We start from the raw sequence: 17057 nt of genomic DNA on the forward strand, positions 1-17057 counted from the left end.
TAAGTTTTTCCGCTATTGTTGAAAGATATTCCTTGAACGATAGGGTTCTGTCAAGAGTCACCCCAAGGCACTTTGTTGTTTTATTGTAGGCGTGTGATGCTTTCGAATTGAATATTACCTGTTGAATTGAATGTTGAAACTTGCCTGATCCACCGGTATTGATTCAAGTAGTTTTGAACTAATTCTGTTGTAGATAAGTCGTTCTAGTAGCTTCAACGTGGCTGATAGTAAGGCCAGTGATCTGTAGTTCTAGGGGTTATTATCATTTACTTTCACTGATTATAATAAGGCAATGACCTTAGAGCGTTTGAGCTCCTGTGGTATGGTATCAGTCTTCATAATGTCTATAAAAAAGTATGCCATTCATTCTCCCGCATATGTAGCGCTGGTAATTGAGAATTCGGGATAAATATTGCCAAAACCTGGGGCTTTACATAGCTTTAAAAAAGGGCGGGAGTATTCGGTTTCTGTAGATTGGAATTTTAAAGTTTTAAGCTCTCGTTTTACCTTGATTTTGTGTGGCTTGTTTTTTAGGACCCCAGATGTCGATACCAGATGTCAGGCAATTTAGCAATTTAAGAAGACTGTGAACATATCACTAATAAGAAAACGATCAATAATAATATATGGTAGCAGGATCTGCTATACGAGAGCCGGCGTGGAAAGAGAACTCTTTGAATTAATTAAAAAACGCAAGATTGGTTACCTTGGGCACATATTGAGAGGAGCAAAATATGAAATACCACAGTTAATCCTACAAGGGAAGATCGAAGGGAGGAGAGGAGCCGGCCGCAAACAATTATCCTGGTTAAGGAATATTAAAGAATGGACAGGAATACACAATACAGGCGAGCTGTGTCACGCCGCCAGGAACAGAATTCTAGTAATGAGATAGTCGCCTACGCACTTTGGTGTATGGCATGTTAAGAAGAAGAAGAAGAAGCAGGACCTGATTACTTAAAGCAAGATAGCTAAACCGTATTAAGGCGTTCGAAATGTAGTTACTCAGAAAATTTCATGGGTCGACCCTATTACAACTGAAGAAGTCTTAAGAAAAGCTTCTAAACATAATTAAATTGCGAAAGATCTTATATCTAGACCATATTTTAGTAAACGACAAATATAATCTTTTAAAAACCATTTTAATGCGCGAAATGGTTCACAGACGTAAAAAACGAGAACTAAAAATCCAACCAGAAAAAAGCGTGTTTTACCAAAAATGTCTGTAATAAAATGACAAATTAAAAATTAAGCATTGTTTCTTAGAAACTGCCAGATTGATGACAACGTAACAATCAAAGGAAAAAATAAATCCAAATACTTGGGGTTTATAATCACGAAAAAGACAACAACAGAGAAAAAAATTACACAAAGATTAGGAAAAACAAGAACAGCAATCCGACAACTTAACTTAGTATGGTGGAATAGACACCTAAATATGAAGACATAAACACAGATTTATAAAACATTAGTGTAAAGCATTTTGACATATGGAGCTGAAAATTGGATCATAAACAAGAAAAACAGCAGTAAGATAGTAGCAACAAAGATGGAATGCCTGCGAAGATGCTGCAAAGTAACAAGAATGGATAGGAGAAGTAATGACGAAATAAAGCAAAGAACATCAATAGAAACAGACATACTAACATATATAGAACAAAAAAGATTAAAGTCAGTATGGATATGTATGGATATGTAAGAAGAACTAGCCACAGCAGATGAATAAAGAGAATAACCGAATGGAGTCCCATAGGAAGGAGGAAAAGAGGACGACTCCAAAAATCCTGGAGGAACGAAGTAGACGACGCCATGAGTAAGAGAGGACTAAACGATGGAGAATGGGACAACAGAGAGAGATGGAAACGGTTGAGCAAGGGAAGGCAGTGAAAACTGTAGAATCCCTAAATATATATACATGCTCAGAAATTTCAAAATTACGTGAGTGTCAAAAATTTCTACGGAAAATTCTCTCTTCTTATACTACACAGATTTTCAAAATTTATGCATCACCACTCATATTTAAGATTCTCACACTTTTATCAATCCGTATCTTTATTACATATTTAATAGGCCTTTTTCATATAAAATACGCCTTTTTCGGTTTTTATTTTACTTAAATACCCATTTGATGGATCTGGTTTTGCCAAGGTGTAAACATTTGAAAGATTTATTAGATTAATTTACAAAATTTGTGAAAACGTGATTTATAATGAGCCATAATTTAATTTCACGTTGAACTGTGCAAGAACTATCTCTTTGGTTCAAGAAAGCCATTCACAGCGGTTCGTGGCGGAAAGAGTGAATGTTTCTCAGAGTGGTGTCTCACGGACATGGAAAATGTTTTTAGATGCGGATTCGATACAGTATACAGCTACAAGATAGAATTCGGGGTCTGGTAGACCCCGAGGTGCTAATGTGCAACAGAATATTTCTATTCGGATAAATTCTTCTCTATCTGTAGCAGCCATCCAAAGGGACTTCAGCCATGCTGCTGAAGTCAGAGTATCGTTAGCTACAATAAGAAAAAGAATTTTAGAGTCACGGTTGAGGAGTCGTCGACCAATAAGAGTTCCTCAGCTACAACCTAGACGTGTTTTGCACCTCCTCCAGTAGGCTCAACAGTATTGGAATTTTGTATGCCCGTTCCATAATTTCTTTCGCTGGTGGCAGTGTTATGTTTTGGGCAGGTATAATGGCAGGTGGACGAACGGAATTGGTGGTTATTGACCAGACACGGATTTTAGAACCTCATATAAGATTATGCGACGGTCTGTAGATAAAAATTTTATATTTTTGGATGATAACTCCCACCCACATAGGACTTAAGTGGTTAATGACTATCTTGAGACAGAAGGTATTCACAGAGTGGACTGCAATGTCTCCAGACATGAACGCTATTGAACATGCATGAGATGTGCTCTTCAGAACTGTTAATATTAGAAGTAATCCTCCCAACGCCCATAATGAACTTACAATTGCCTGTAGAGAAGAATGGGAGAATCTGCCACAGGAAATTATTGAGCACTTGTTAGCAGTATTAGAGCTCGAATCTAGATTTGCAGCGATGCCCGTGCTGGAAATACATCATTTTAAAATTGTTAAATACATTTTAATTAGAAATAAATTTTGTAGTTTTAAATTTTTTAATTATAAAAAAACAGTATTACTTTTAAAATAAAAAATGTCTGTCAACGTTATGATATTTTTTGTTATATATGATGTTTCTGAAAAGAGTAAATAATATCGAAAATTTTGGGTGATGCATAACTTTTGAAACTATTTGTATTTTAGTACAATAAAATATGCTGTAGATTGATGAAATCAATAAAATGGAATCCCACCGTTTGATTGATCTCTCCCTAGGGGCTTTTGACATAGTAATTTGTAACAGACTGGGAAATGTTCCAAAAGAAAACAAAAAATATTACCTTAAGCGTAACTGAGATTGATTTTTATTGTACCCCAAATGTCGATGTGGGCCAATAAAACTTTTTTTAATACTCAGATTTTTTACGAACTTATAAAAAATAACAAAATAGTCGACAATTATTTAAACATAGGAAAAAAAGTGGTTATATTAAATTATATTAAAATTCGTAAAAGTGATTTTGCAAATTTCCAGGAGAAAACAATGAGTAGGAAGTTAGAGAAAAATATTATTTATATTCTCAACCTTGTTTCAAAACAAGAGTGTTCGCGTACTTTTTCCATTAGCGTATAAAGACTTCATTTAATACAGATCCTTTTGTTTCATATATTTTCATTCATTTAGTTGATTAAACAGACTCAAAATAAAAACAATTTAATGCATTCGCTTCATAAAAGTTTTAATCAAGCAGCTCCAACAGAAAAGTGCACGATATGTTTCGTATTATATCTTCGAAAAAAATCTCAATTACATCAAAGAAAACTTACCAACTAGCAGTCTCAATAGAGAGGCGAGCAGATGAAGATTATAGTCCGGGGCAGCCATTGATGTACCTCAGGGAAAATGGGAAACCCGCACACTTGACGCGGTTGTGGACTTCGTCATTTTATAAAGGATCTCATTCACTCCGGACCAGAAAGGATTGACCATCAGCATGTGCTCCTTTTTATGCTACCCACATTTTCAGTCAACTAGTCCATTATGTTTAAACCCTAGAGAATGTCAGTTGTCTGTGGTGGGATGCTTTTGAATCATTTATACCATTTTCAATAAAGTTTAATTCGTACCCATAAATATAAGTAATACAGTAAATTAACAATAAATTACAATGGAATAAATAAATAATTGCATAAATATTTAGAAATATTTATTTGATTATGCAGAGCTCATTTATTTTTACAATATATTGAATTTACCGCGTTTCTATTGAATTTGTTGTTTACGTGCTAAAACAAATATTCTAAAATTTATCAATAGGTATTTAAAAACGTAATGCCTGTTTTGTGATTAATTGTTTACGTAACCAAAAAAATAATTGATTTGTAAAGGTATTAAAATTTAAATCAGCATTTATCGATATACAGGATAGCAAATTAAAAACTTCCCACTAATTTTTTTTTGGTAATCAACCTTTCGTGACTATTATTCGGTCTGTCAGACGGACCACTTCGAGCTTTTACGATTATATCCGAATCGTTCATTATTTATCGTCGCCACTCTCAGAAGCTTGTCGCAGTGTCAGGTGCTCATGCAATTATCGGCAAGTTTTGTTCCAAAAACCGATGTTAGTTTGGTGTTATTAAATTCGTCTGAATAACAGGATATAATAAGATGAATTTGTTTTATTGATAAAAAGTAAACTGTTCGTGTATTTTTAATCATTATATAAGTCTTCTTGGGGTGCTCTTTCATTTACTTTTTTTGTATATAATAATTATGAGATCTTAGAAAAAATAGTATTCTATACAAACTGACATATCGAATTAAAACAATATTCTGAATCCAATAGGACAGCAAGGCTAACAGATATAATGAACTGAAAGCCTTATTCGGATTAATCTATCATCATCATCATTTAACCCGGATCTACCCACTGCTGGATATAGGTCTCCCTCAGTCTTTTCCATGTATTTCTGTTTTGTGCTGTTTGCATCCAATTTTTGTCGATCCGTTTTATGTCATCAGACCATCTTTTTGGTGGACGACCTCTACTTCGATGTGCTACTTGTCTCGGTCTCCACTGTATTATTCGCTGTATCCATCTGTTATCCGACATTCTAGCTACGTGCCCCGCCCAGTTCCACTTAAGGGTCATAATTCTTTCTATGGCATCTGTCACTCCTGTTCTTCGTCTTATTTCATTGTTCGTGATCCGATCCCTACGAGAAATGCCTAACATCGATCGTTCCATGGCTCTTTGGGTTACCCAAAGAGCCATTAATCTATATTGCTGGTAAAAACAGGCAAAATCATCAAAATGCTTCGGACCTTTTCAGAACTAACGGTATGAGCACAGAAATTTTTAGGTTAACCATGTCGATGGAGATATGCAAAGTATTACTTTAAAACTTGCATTTCGACGATACCATCAAGACCAGAGAGACAATCTGTTGATAAATTGACTGCCATCCGAAAAGTGTTTAATGAGTATAACGCAAATTTACCAAAGTACTTCTCTATTTTATAGTACGCCAAAGTTGATGAGATGTTATGGGCATTTAGAGGTCGGTGCGGAATTAGAGTATATATACCATCCATACCATAGGTATGGTTTGAAGATATACTTTATAGCTGACGCTAACATGTTTTATACGACAAAAACGGAGGTATGTGTCGGAAAACAGTCAATAGAGCCGTATAAGCAGGATAATTCTTATATTTCCTTAGTACCAAGATTATGTAAAACCAATATGGGGATCCAAACGTAATCTAACGATGGATAATTTTTTTACAAGCACTGTCTTAGCGGATAAACTAAAACGATCATGGACTCACGACAATTGGAATTCTTAGGAAAAACAAACCATAGATTCCAGCTGAAATGAAAATGAATAAGCCTAAAAAATCTATTATTTTTGCATAAGACGAAACAACTTTAGTTTCATATATTCCAAGAAAAAATAAAAATGTATTTGTTCTTTCCACAATGCACCATGATGATGAAATAAACATGAAGACCGGCAAACCAGATATAATTTGTGATTATAATAAGACGAAGGAGGTGTGGACACGGTAGACAGATTGAGTGCAGCTTATAACTGTGCACGAATTACAAGACGTTGGCCAATGGTGATTTTCTATGGATTGTTAAATATAGCTGGTATTAACTCATTTGTTATATTTGACAATAATTCAACAGAAAAAAAAATAGACAGAAGAAATTTTTTGGAGGATCTTGGGTACCAATTAGTTGAAGAACAGTTAAACTGAGAATTAAGGAATTATATAACATTACCGAGGTCGAAGAGGACCCTTCAAGAGCTAATACAAATGGCCGATGTTTCGTTTATTCCAGTAAAAAAAGCAGGAAGACTATGATTCACATGTCATCGTTGTAAACATTTGATATGCTTAGAACATGTGACTCCCTTCTGTGAAAAATATACTCAATGTGTGGATAAATTTACTAGATAATTTTTCGACTGTTCTAACAACCATTCAAATTTCGTCATTTTGTGTCATGTGGAACAATTTCACCCAATCATGTCAACATTAGACTGATACGAGGCATGTTTTTTAAGTAAGTACCGTTTTGCGATTTCGCCGCCGCAGCGCTACGGTAGGCGTTCCGCGCATGAGCGCTGGTTACCTACATCTCTTGTCTATACACTGACGCCATTACAGTCTGATTCTTCATTGTATACTTGTTTACTCCAGTGTTTAAGATGCTAAAGGCGTAAAACCGATCGATATTCATCGTGAGATCGTTGAAGTTTACGGACAAAACATTATGAGTGATAGAATGGTAAGGAAATGGGTGAGAGCATTTAAAGATGGCCGCACGAATGTGCATGATAAAGAACGGAGTGGGAGTCCATCGGTCGTTAATGAAAATTTGGTGCAGAAAGTGGACGAAAAGGTGAGAGAAAACAGACGCTTTACAATTACATCATTGTCCGACTGCTTTCCTCAGTATTCTCGTAGTGTTTTGTATCGCATTGTTACCAAGAACTTGAATTACCGGAACTTGTGTTCACGTTGGGTTCCAAAAATGTTGACGGATTTGCACAAAACCCAACGTTTAAGCAGTGCATTGACTTTCCTTGAGCGGTACCACAGTGAAGGTGAAGATTTTTTAGACCAAATTGTTACTGGTGAAGAAACGTGGGTGGCCTACGTCACACCAGAATCGAAACAACAATCCATGGAATAGCGACATTCATCATCACCCAAAAGAGTGAAGTTTAAGCAAACAATTTCTGCCCGGAAAATCATGTGCACAGTTTTTTGGGACAGAAAAGGAGTATTGCCAGTGGAGTTTCTGCCTCGTAATGAGACAATCAATACAGCGTCTTATTGTGAGACATTGAAAAATCTGCGTCGTGAAATCCAGAACAAAAGACGTGGCAAGTTGAGTAAGGGTATCGTTTTGCTGCATGACAATGCCCGTCCACATGTTGCTAATCAGACCAAAGATCTCATCAAATCATTTAAATGGGAAACTCTAGATCATCCTCCATACAGCCCTGATCTGGCGCCCAGCGACTACCATTTGTTCCAGCACTTGAAGAAACACCTGGGCGGTCAGCGTCTTTAAGACAATAACGAAGTCAAAACATTTGTGATGCAGTGGTTAACAAGTCAGGCGGCAGAATTTTATCAGGAGGGTATTCAAAAACGGGTGCCACGTTATGACAAGTGCCTCAATATTCACGGAAATTAGGTAGAAAAGTAGATTAGGGTACAGGCTTTCATGTAAAAATAAAATTATTGCCATATCTTTGCACGTCTTTTTTTAATTCCAAAACGGTACTTACTTAAAAAACACTCCTCGTAATTGCATTCAGTGCAATTTTCAATCCCTATGACAACACGATCGAGTTTGACAACTTCATCCAAATAAATTTCAAAATGTCACGTTTCGGCAATGAGAATGTTCAAAGTATAAATGCGGTAATCAAAGAAAAAATTCCCAGAAATACAACCTACAGTCACAAATATATTTGGGTAATAGATCTTCTATAGTAGAGAACAGCAACGAATCTAATTTTAACTTAAATTTTAATAATTGTACTTTCACTAACTGTACTTTTAATAAATAAATGTTTCGTTATGTTGAGTTATGATTTTTTTTTTAGAAAAATTATCCGCCGAATATCCCTCGGACATTGATGAATGCCTCATAATTTCATGACAAATTTCTCAAACTCGTTGCTTGGTAACAGCACGAAGCCGAAGGCTGAGTGCTGTTACCAAGGAACGAGCTTTCGATTGTCATGAAATTATCTCGTCTGTTATCAATGTCCTAGGGATATTACTACTGATAGTTTTTAACAATGTATGGATATATTTCCAATATTTTTTTATTTGTTTTTCTCACTGATGCCATTGAGAATTGTTATTCAGTATGATATAACCATAACCAGCAAGATATAATTAAAATTCAGTTGTTTGTTTTTGTTTTGAAATGTTTTTTTTGTTTGTTAATTTGTTAATGTTTATGAGGCTAAATAAATTAAAAATAGGTATTCATCATCATCAGTAGCTCGACAACCCTTTTTGAGTCCTGGCTTGTTCTAGGATTTTCCGCCATTCTGTTCTGTTCCTTGCTTTGTTTTTTTAGTTGGTAATCTTAAGTGTTCAGATCTTGTTCCACTTGTTTCATGTATCTAAGTTTGGGTCTTCCCTTTGACCTTCTCCTTACTGGTGTTTGCCTTATTATATGTTTTGGTGTTTCAGTCTCCAATATCCGTTCAACATGGCCCATCCAGCGCAGACGTCCAATCTTTATGGATGTTATGGCCTCGGGTTCATTGTATGCTGTATATAGTTCAAAATTATATCTTCTGAGCCATATGTCATTTTCTTTCACCCATATGATCTCTGATCTCTGATCCATATACAAGGACCGGTTTTATCAGAGTCGTGTATATTTTGCATTTGGTTTTTCTTGTGAAGTTGTTAGATCTTAAATATTTAATTAGTCCATTATATGTATTCTTCTCTTAACTTCTTCACTGAAATTGTTATCTGCGGTAACTAGTAAACCTAGATATGTAAATTTTTTCACCCTTTCGATGTTATAGCCTCCTATTGTCAGATTCTGTAGGTTTCTTTCACCTGTCAATTTGCTGGCCTTAATGTATTTGGTTTGTATTTCGTTAATGCTTAGGCCACTGTTTTTTTTGTGCCGCTCTTTCTATCGCAATAAATGCTTCTATCATATCTCTTTCGCTTCTAGCTATGATATCAACATCATCTGCAAATACCAATATCTGTACACTTTTTGTTATTATTGTTTAATTTCACTCCCTCAAGAAGTAAACAAAATCCTACGCTTGAAAGTGGGTCAATGAAAACATTTTTTTATGTCCGTCTCTGAGACCGATCTTATCTTGAATGTCCAGAAAACCTTTGTTACTTGCGGAAGGTTAATGTAAAAAACATAACCCAGCACTCCTCGTAGCTATTCTACTTTTTTTTGATCTTTCTAAATAATTTTAGATTCACAACGACAATAGGAGTATAATACAATATTATCTACCATGCAAATTCTATGCATAGGATCGTCTTTCATCTCAAAATACTTATAAAGGATTAATATCAGGGATTTCTCGTTCATTGTAATGGGAATTCCAGCTTGCTGTACGTAAAGGTATGTTATCAGCCCAATATGTACGCTAATTCTAACGTGTCTTCGATTATGAATGAATATGTATGTGTGACATTTAAATTGCTAATTTCAATAATTATGTGGGCAGATTAGGGAAATCAAGGAAAGCATTAGACTGAATATGGGCTTAAGGTTAAAACAACTATTGACAAAAAAAACAAAATAGTTTTCATCACTCGTAATATCTACAAAAAAGTAAACTACAGCTTCGGCGGTGTTTAATTTTTCTCATTCGTATTTTCTGCTATAGCAGCTACCATAATTCTCAATTTTAATTTCAAAATCATTACTTATCCAACCTTTAGTAATAATTCCCACCCCTACGTTTACATTTTTGAACCACGCAAAAGAAAAATGTCTCTCTTGACTGTCGGCTCCTTAGAGTATAGACCAATCCCCCACCTCTTGACTTTCAACAGCTCTATAATATAGACGTGTTCACTTAGTGATCAAGATTGGTTAAAAATGAGAATAACTTATACACGTGACAAATCTTTTAAAACCAAGTCGAACTCTTATGAAAAAACATTAGAAATCCTAAGATTTCCTACTTGGCGAAACTAAATTTAAATTTTTACTACTGCGCTTTCAACAAATTGCAAAGCAGACAGATTGATAAATTTATCGACAAGGTAATCCACAATTTGCACTCCACGTGTCGTTCATCACGGCAAAAATTCTTAGTAAATTAGTTTCTAGTATTCGAAACCGAGTAAAGAAATAACACAGAAACACGGTTTTGGGATTTAATTTCAGTGCAGTGCATCTGCCATGCGGTTATATGTATGTCAACTTGATTAAGTATCATCAGAGCAGAGCCTCATGTGGCAGATGTTCTGCATTGAAAGTAAATCTAAACCGTCTTTCTGTGTTATGAGAAACTTACCGCGAGTGTATACAACAGTAATATTGCTAATTATTTTATGAACTTAATTCCACTTTTGTATGTATTACATTTAAATATCTATCCTAATTTTTTTGAACTAAACTTATTGATACAGTCCTAAAAACTCAGCATATGTAAACGAACCCTTAATTATAGAAGCGGAATTCCACAAAACAAGTATTTTAACACCACTTGGTACCAGAATTTTGAGTATATTAATAATTAAGGTAAAAGTTCTTCAGTTAAATTTAAAAAATTATAAGGGCCACAATTTATCCTCGGTGTCTGAACGAACCAACATTTACAAAGATGTTTAAAGACATCTGTTAAATGGTTTTCCGGTTTCCTACAGAATGGATTGGACGAATAGGTTTTATTAAACGGTCAACAAAATCTCCCGATTTAACTACGCTGGAGTTCTTCCCATAGAGTTATTTCAAAAGCAATATTTATAATACCATTTCTGCTTCACTAAAAGAACTAAGACGACGAATGACATTAGATTTAATAAGTTTTTCTATTAATGTTGGATATTGAGTTTTATTGTAATTATTGACGTGACAGTTTGGTTTAGTTTTTAAGAGGTGTATCACCGTCAGTTAACTGATAATTTTTCTCAAGAAAAGAGCAAATATGGAAAAAAATCATAGAAGCCTAAATTTTCTAGAGAAATACATGACTAATAATGTTCCACACGACATGGTATGTTCCTTATTTAAAATTAAAGGGTTGTGGTAATGGAAGATGGAAGGGGGTTGACAAATGATAGATATCTATATCGTTAAAAGATGTTTTCTTTGGATTAGAAATCGACCAGTTTTAGTTTTTCATAAAATCTAATGAATAAAATATTAAAGTAGTTTCTTTTAAGTGGCTAGCCCTGTCTATATAATAAAAGGATACGTTTACTGTTAACAAACGAGTTTTTTTATTTCTGTTGCTTGATATTGGTACAAGGATAAGTGCAGTAACAATCTCAGAGCTTTGATTAAGATTCCCTTTTCCCTCATCAGTTTCTTGCGGTCTTATTGCATCTTTAATAAATGATCCGTTTCTGTGTAGTCTTTGCTCAGAAATGTATGATGATACTTTGGTAATTAAATTTAAAATTAAAGTGCCGGTTTGAATTGAATAATTTTCATATGGTTTTAAAATACGCTATGAAATTGAGACTCGAATAGGTATAAAAACCACAATAGCGGGTTTTTTAGCAACCCTTTATATAGAGGCAAACAATGGGTGAAAATACGTTTTTCACAAAATTTTCTCAATATATTTTGAAAACTAAACCTGTAAAATATTGTTTTTGTGAATTGGCGGTAAATAATGTTTTACAGTTTAAACTTACTTCTACTCTAGCTTGCAGGCTTTAGCCATCTACTGCACTTTTACAGCTAAGAGTCTTAACCCTAAAATACTAACGTTTCCTTAACATACGTAAATACTAAATTCACGTAAATTTTACTTAATCACTGATATAGGTCTAGTATTTTCTTATTATTTCAAATCTAATTGAAACAAAATGGTTTAATTCCAAAAAAAGTTTATTAAAGACCGACACAAATAAAAAAACATTAAAATATTAATAATCTAAACATATACAACATAAAATAGGTACTTTTGGCATAAAACAGAATCTTGTATTATGTACACGATAATCCTGTGCACATTAACAGAACAATACAAATATAGAAACGGTAACATTCTATTGATGTACACATTTCATACAAATTTTTATTTGATTCTCGCCACACAAGGCACTCCCGAACTTGTAACATTTGGTAGTTGTCATTTGTTTCTTTGCTGTAGGGCAAAAACTACAGTAAGTCCGTTTTCCTTTCCCTTGGAGACCTCGGCGGTCTCCAGCAACAGGCGTTGAAGTTCAAAAGCATGAAAAGACTCTCTTTGAGACTGCTTAATAAAGTTGGTACTGTTTGGAGCCTTATTTGTTGCCATGACTTCGTTAATTGTTCATGACGATTCAGCATAAAATATAATATGAATAATGGCTCCTGTTTGTTTTTAGTGGCATTGTGATGGTAGATTATAAAAGCGTTTACTCCTGTAATATTCACTTTATTGTAAAATCTGCATAGCGGCCACCTTCTACTTTTCCTTCCATAGTTAAAAGTAGACGAACTGTCTTATTTTGCTAAGGTTTATAAGATAATAAAGTCGAGTTTTCCTCATACACAAACATACTTGAAGCGCACTTCCAAGTTTTCTTATCGAGAAATTCAGGAGGTATTTCTCCTTTATTTTTTCGGAGTGCTCAGACCACTATCATATTGTAAGAGAAAGAGAATAATTAATTCGCAAGAGGCATGCTGGAAAACCAGTTGTCCATTTTCACATTACGTCTACATCCATGTGAAGGTCTCGTCAGACTTATGACAAAATGTTCTGCTAAAGAAATGCCGTTGGTTACAGAGGATTTACCTAGATACAGTGTTGCATTGATTACATATTTCGTAGCCATATCGCAAACCATAAGTATTTGTATGCCATATTTACTAGATTTGTTTGGTATATACATGCGAAATGGGCACCTGCCACAAAATCCTAGGAATTGTTCGTCGATGATCACATATAAACTAGCTTTATAACTTTTCACACAGTTTTCAATAAACAAGTTCCAAATTTTAGATATTGGAGCAAAACTACTTTCTTTTTTACGTTCTTTTCTTGCCAAGAAGTTATCAAATCTTAAAAAATTTATCAAAAAGTTATACCTTTCTTTAATTATCGTTGTCACTATGCCACAATAAGTGCCATCAAATGAAACATCAGCTGAGAGATGATTATTTTTTAAAGCCGCAGATAAAAATAACAAACCTAACAGTGCAAAATATCGTTTCTAAAATAGTAGCTTTATTTGTCTGGTATTCCTCTTGTAACTCTGCAATTTTTCGTTTGTACGTAGTAAAACTTCGTTCAGAATCTGATCAGTGAAAGGTAAATTAAAAACATCTGATGTTCTATAGCATCTTTGGCCAATTTGGTTGGGCCTGGACGGATATAAACAATATTTCTAGATGCGACTTTAGACCCTTCATCATTTATTGGCAAATTACTCCACATAACCTTTTTTACGCACTAAAGGCTGTTTATTCCATATTTTAACAGACGATTTTGGTTTATTACGGTTATCAGTATATATGTTGATTCTGATAACGGCGGCTGCGTAATTTTAATTCTTTTACGAGAGCACGTATTTCTTGTTTCTTTGGTGTATCTGCCCAGGTGTTAGCTAATTTAAGGAAGACATTTTTTTCGTCCTATGCAAAATGAAAGTTTCTATCTTCAATGCTATCGTCGCTGTCAAATGAATTTTCTAACTCCTCTAGATCGTCTTCTGTATGACTTAAATCACTTGAAGTCACTTTTATTTCTAATTTCCTTCAATTCTTTTTCAGTAAGAGAAGGCTTTAGAATAACATTTGATTTTACAGATATTTTATTTATACGTTAATATTAACAACACGTCACAATTACGTACAAAACTTTTTACGCGGATATTAAACACACGTGTCTTATACTACCGCCAAAGCCTAACCCAAACTAAAATTAAAGCAAGTATTCATTTGTGATATTGACCATAAAGTGAGGATAGCATATCCGACGCGGCTAAGCATTACCACGTTCAGTTTTCTTTCGGTAGCTATCAGATTAAAATCTCCAGATCAATAGTTATGTGTCATTAATCTTAAATTCTAAATAACGCGTGGTTGATATGGTGGTACCTCATTAATGTTGGTATATTATTATTGCCTTATTTCTTTCAGTATGGGAAACCAGATCCTGCTACATTCTATTGATACATTTGGTACACAAGTAAAGTGAAAGTGAGTTTGATTTTGAGTCTTTCTCTTATTTCTTCATTTCTGATTCTATCAGTTCTTTTTACTCCTATCGTTTTTCTGAGGTATTTCATCTCTGCTGCCTAAATTCTGCTCTGATGTCTTTTGTTTAATATCCAATTTTCTGCTCCATATGTCACTGTAGGTCTATATATTGTTTTGTATATTGTCGTCTTGGTCTGATATTTCTTTGTTATTAAGGAATCCTCTATTTAGTGCTTGGAATAGTTTTCCTGTGATTTCCATTCTGTTGTTAAGATCATCCTCGATGTCTCCTTTGTTGTTGATTACTGTTCCTAAGTATTTGTATGAATTTGTCTGTATTATTTTTTGTTGGTCTATCATTACTTCTATTTGATTTTCCGTCCCTTGTTTCCTTGATATTTTCATTATTTGAGTCTTCTCTTTGTTTACGTTTAAGTTGTATTTGCTTGCTTCTAGGTTCAATTTCTCTAAGTTGTATTTTAGTTTTTCTGCAGTTTCCGCAATTAATACTATGTCGTCTGCAAATATACACATCTCAGCATTTATCATTTGCATTTTGTTCCAACTGATGCAGTATTTCTTGAATGTTTTCTTACATTCTTTCACTATCTCATCTATTACATTTATGAATAGTACTGGGCCGAGACTTCCCCCTTGTCTAACTCCTTGGGTTGTTTCAAATGGTTCTGACTGTATATTTAACATTCTTACTGTATTTGTTGTTTTCATGTATATACTCTTTGTTGCTTCTATCAGTTCTTCACTTACTTGTTTCTTCTTTAGGCTTTCCCATATATCTTTTCTTTTGACTAAGTCGAATGCTTTTTCCGTGTCTATAAAGCTCAGATGTATTTCTTTATTTTTCTTTAAGGCTTTTTCTATTACTTATTGCATGGTGAATATATGGTCTTGTGTGTTGTGTCCTTTCCTGAATCCACTTTGTACATCCTCTAATTTATGTTCTATTTCTTTTCTAATTTTCCTTTCTTTTATGGTTTCGTATACTTTTGCTGCTACAAATAGTAGTGATATACCTCTATAGTTCCTACAGTCTCTTGTGTTTCCTTTCTTGTATATAGGTATAATTACTGCATTTGTCCATTCTCTGGGTATTACTTTTCTCTTCCATATTAGGTTATATACGTATAACAATTTTTCTTTTGCTTTTACTCCTATATATTTCATCATTTCTGGTGCTACTTCATCGCTTCCTGGTGCTTTTCCAATCTTTATCTTTCTTATTACTTCTTCCAGTTCTTTTTCTATAGTTTCTGGATTTTCCGTGTTTCTCATGGATACTCTCCTGTTGTGGCTTTCCTTCTCCATTGTATTCGCTTGATTTCCATTCAGTATCAGCTAAAAATGTTCCCTCCATCTTTCCATTATTGTCTTATCGTCGTTTATTATTGTTCCTTCCTTGTTCATTATTTGTTTCAGTTTCGTTTCTTTGTTGCTTCTTAGGTTTTTCAGTGTTCTGTAAAATAATTTTACGTTTTCTTTGCTGTTTTCTTCCATTTTTTCCCCGAATTTTTCCCAACTTTTCTTTTTCTCTTTCTTGACTATCTCTTTAACTTTTGTTCTTTGTCTCTTATAATTTTCATATTTTTGTTGTGTTTTGTCTTGCCTGTCATAATTATGTTTCTGAAAATAAGTATTTTAGTGTTTTATGTTTCTGAAGAAAACTTCAGAATTCAAGCCGGTTAAGTTTCTGAAACAAACCCATTCGTTACCAAATAGTTTTGTTATCTTTTAGTGTTTTTTGAGTTTAAATTAAAATTGCGTAGTGAGTTTTCAATTTAAATTGAACGTACATTCTGCGTACATATATTTTTAGCTTGTATTACTTCTTTTATAATTTTTAAAAGGCATGTTATCCATCGCGCATTTTTCAATTAGTTCAATTTAAGCTCTTTTTTGTCAATTTTCATTGTATATTCATAAAGTTCAACATTTTTACGTGTATTGATTCAAATTCCAACTGATTTCAAAGTAATCTTCGCAGATATTAAATCCCTGGTTTTAAAAATGTTACCTATATAACAGAATGTGATTTATGCAGCTTTATTAGATCCAATGACGTAGAATTAACGAAATTTCAAACGTTGATGGTGTTATCACGGAAATACATCAATGCCAGTCAGCTTCGATTAGCTTAATACAGGGTGAGCAATTGCCCTAATTACAAGGATGACTAAACTTAATGATTAATACTGCAATTTCACAGAGCTGCGGTTACTTTAGAAACTAATAATTGTTCGGCCATTAAATAAATTGAATGCTTAAGAGATTCTCCCGCAGAGGATTAGGTATCCAAATTTTTAATATGAATAAATTTCTTGTCCGAAAAAATTGCTGTTGAATTAAAAAAATATTATTGGTTTTTAATTATATTTTTTCGGTTCAACGTAAGAGCTCCTAATATTTTCTTTAAAAGTTGAGACTTAGTGTCGCGTCATTTTTTTTGGAAATCTGTTAAAAATCTGTTCGAAACATTTCATTAATATTTTCTATTTAGAGAACGATTTCCAAAGTGGAAATAAACAAAAAATCAAAAATAAACTGATT

General features: G+C 33.8%; 1 protein-coding gene across 4 annotated transcripts in view; it reads right to left on the reverse strand.

The window, feature by feature from the left end:
• The window catches only part of LOC140432833 (neural-cadherin-like), a 1025931-nt gene that overhangs the window by 748998 nt on the left and 259876 nt on the right, over positions 1-17057 (reverse strand). For all 4 annotated transcript variants that reach the window (XM_072520963.1, XM_072520961.1, XM_072520962.1 and 1 more), the window contains exon 2: positions 3916-4140. In XM_072520963.1, the coding sequence (XP_072377064.1) occupies positions 3916-3973 (58 nt within the window). In that variant the 5' untranslated portion in view covers positions 3974-4140. The remainder of the gene's footprint in view (positions 1-3915; positions 4141-17057) is intronic.

The sequence above is a fragment of the Diabrotica undecimpunctata genome, chromosome 1, assembly GCF_040954645.1.
Source record: "Diabrotica undecimpunctata isolate CICGRU chromosome 1, icDiaUnde3, whole genome shotgun sequence".
In the NCBI taxonomy this organism is placed as follows: Eukaryota; Metazoa; Arthropoda; class Insecta; order Coleoptera; family Chrysomelidae; genus Diabrotica; species Diabrotica undecimpunctata.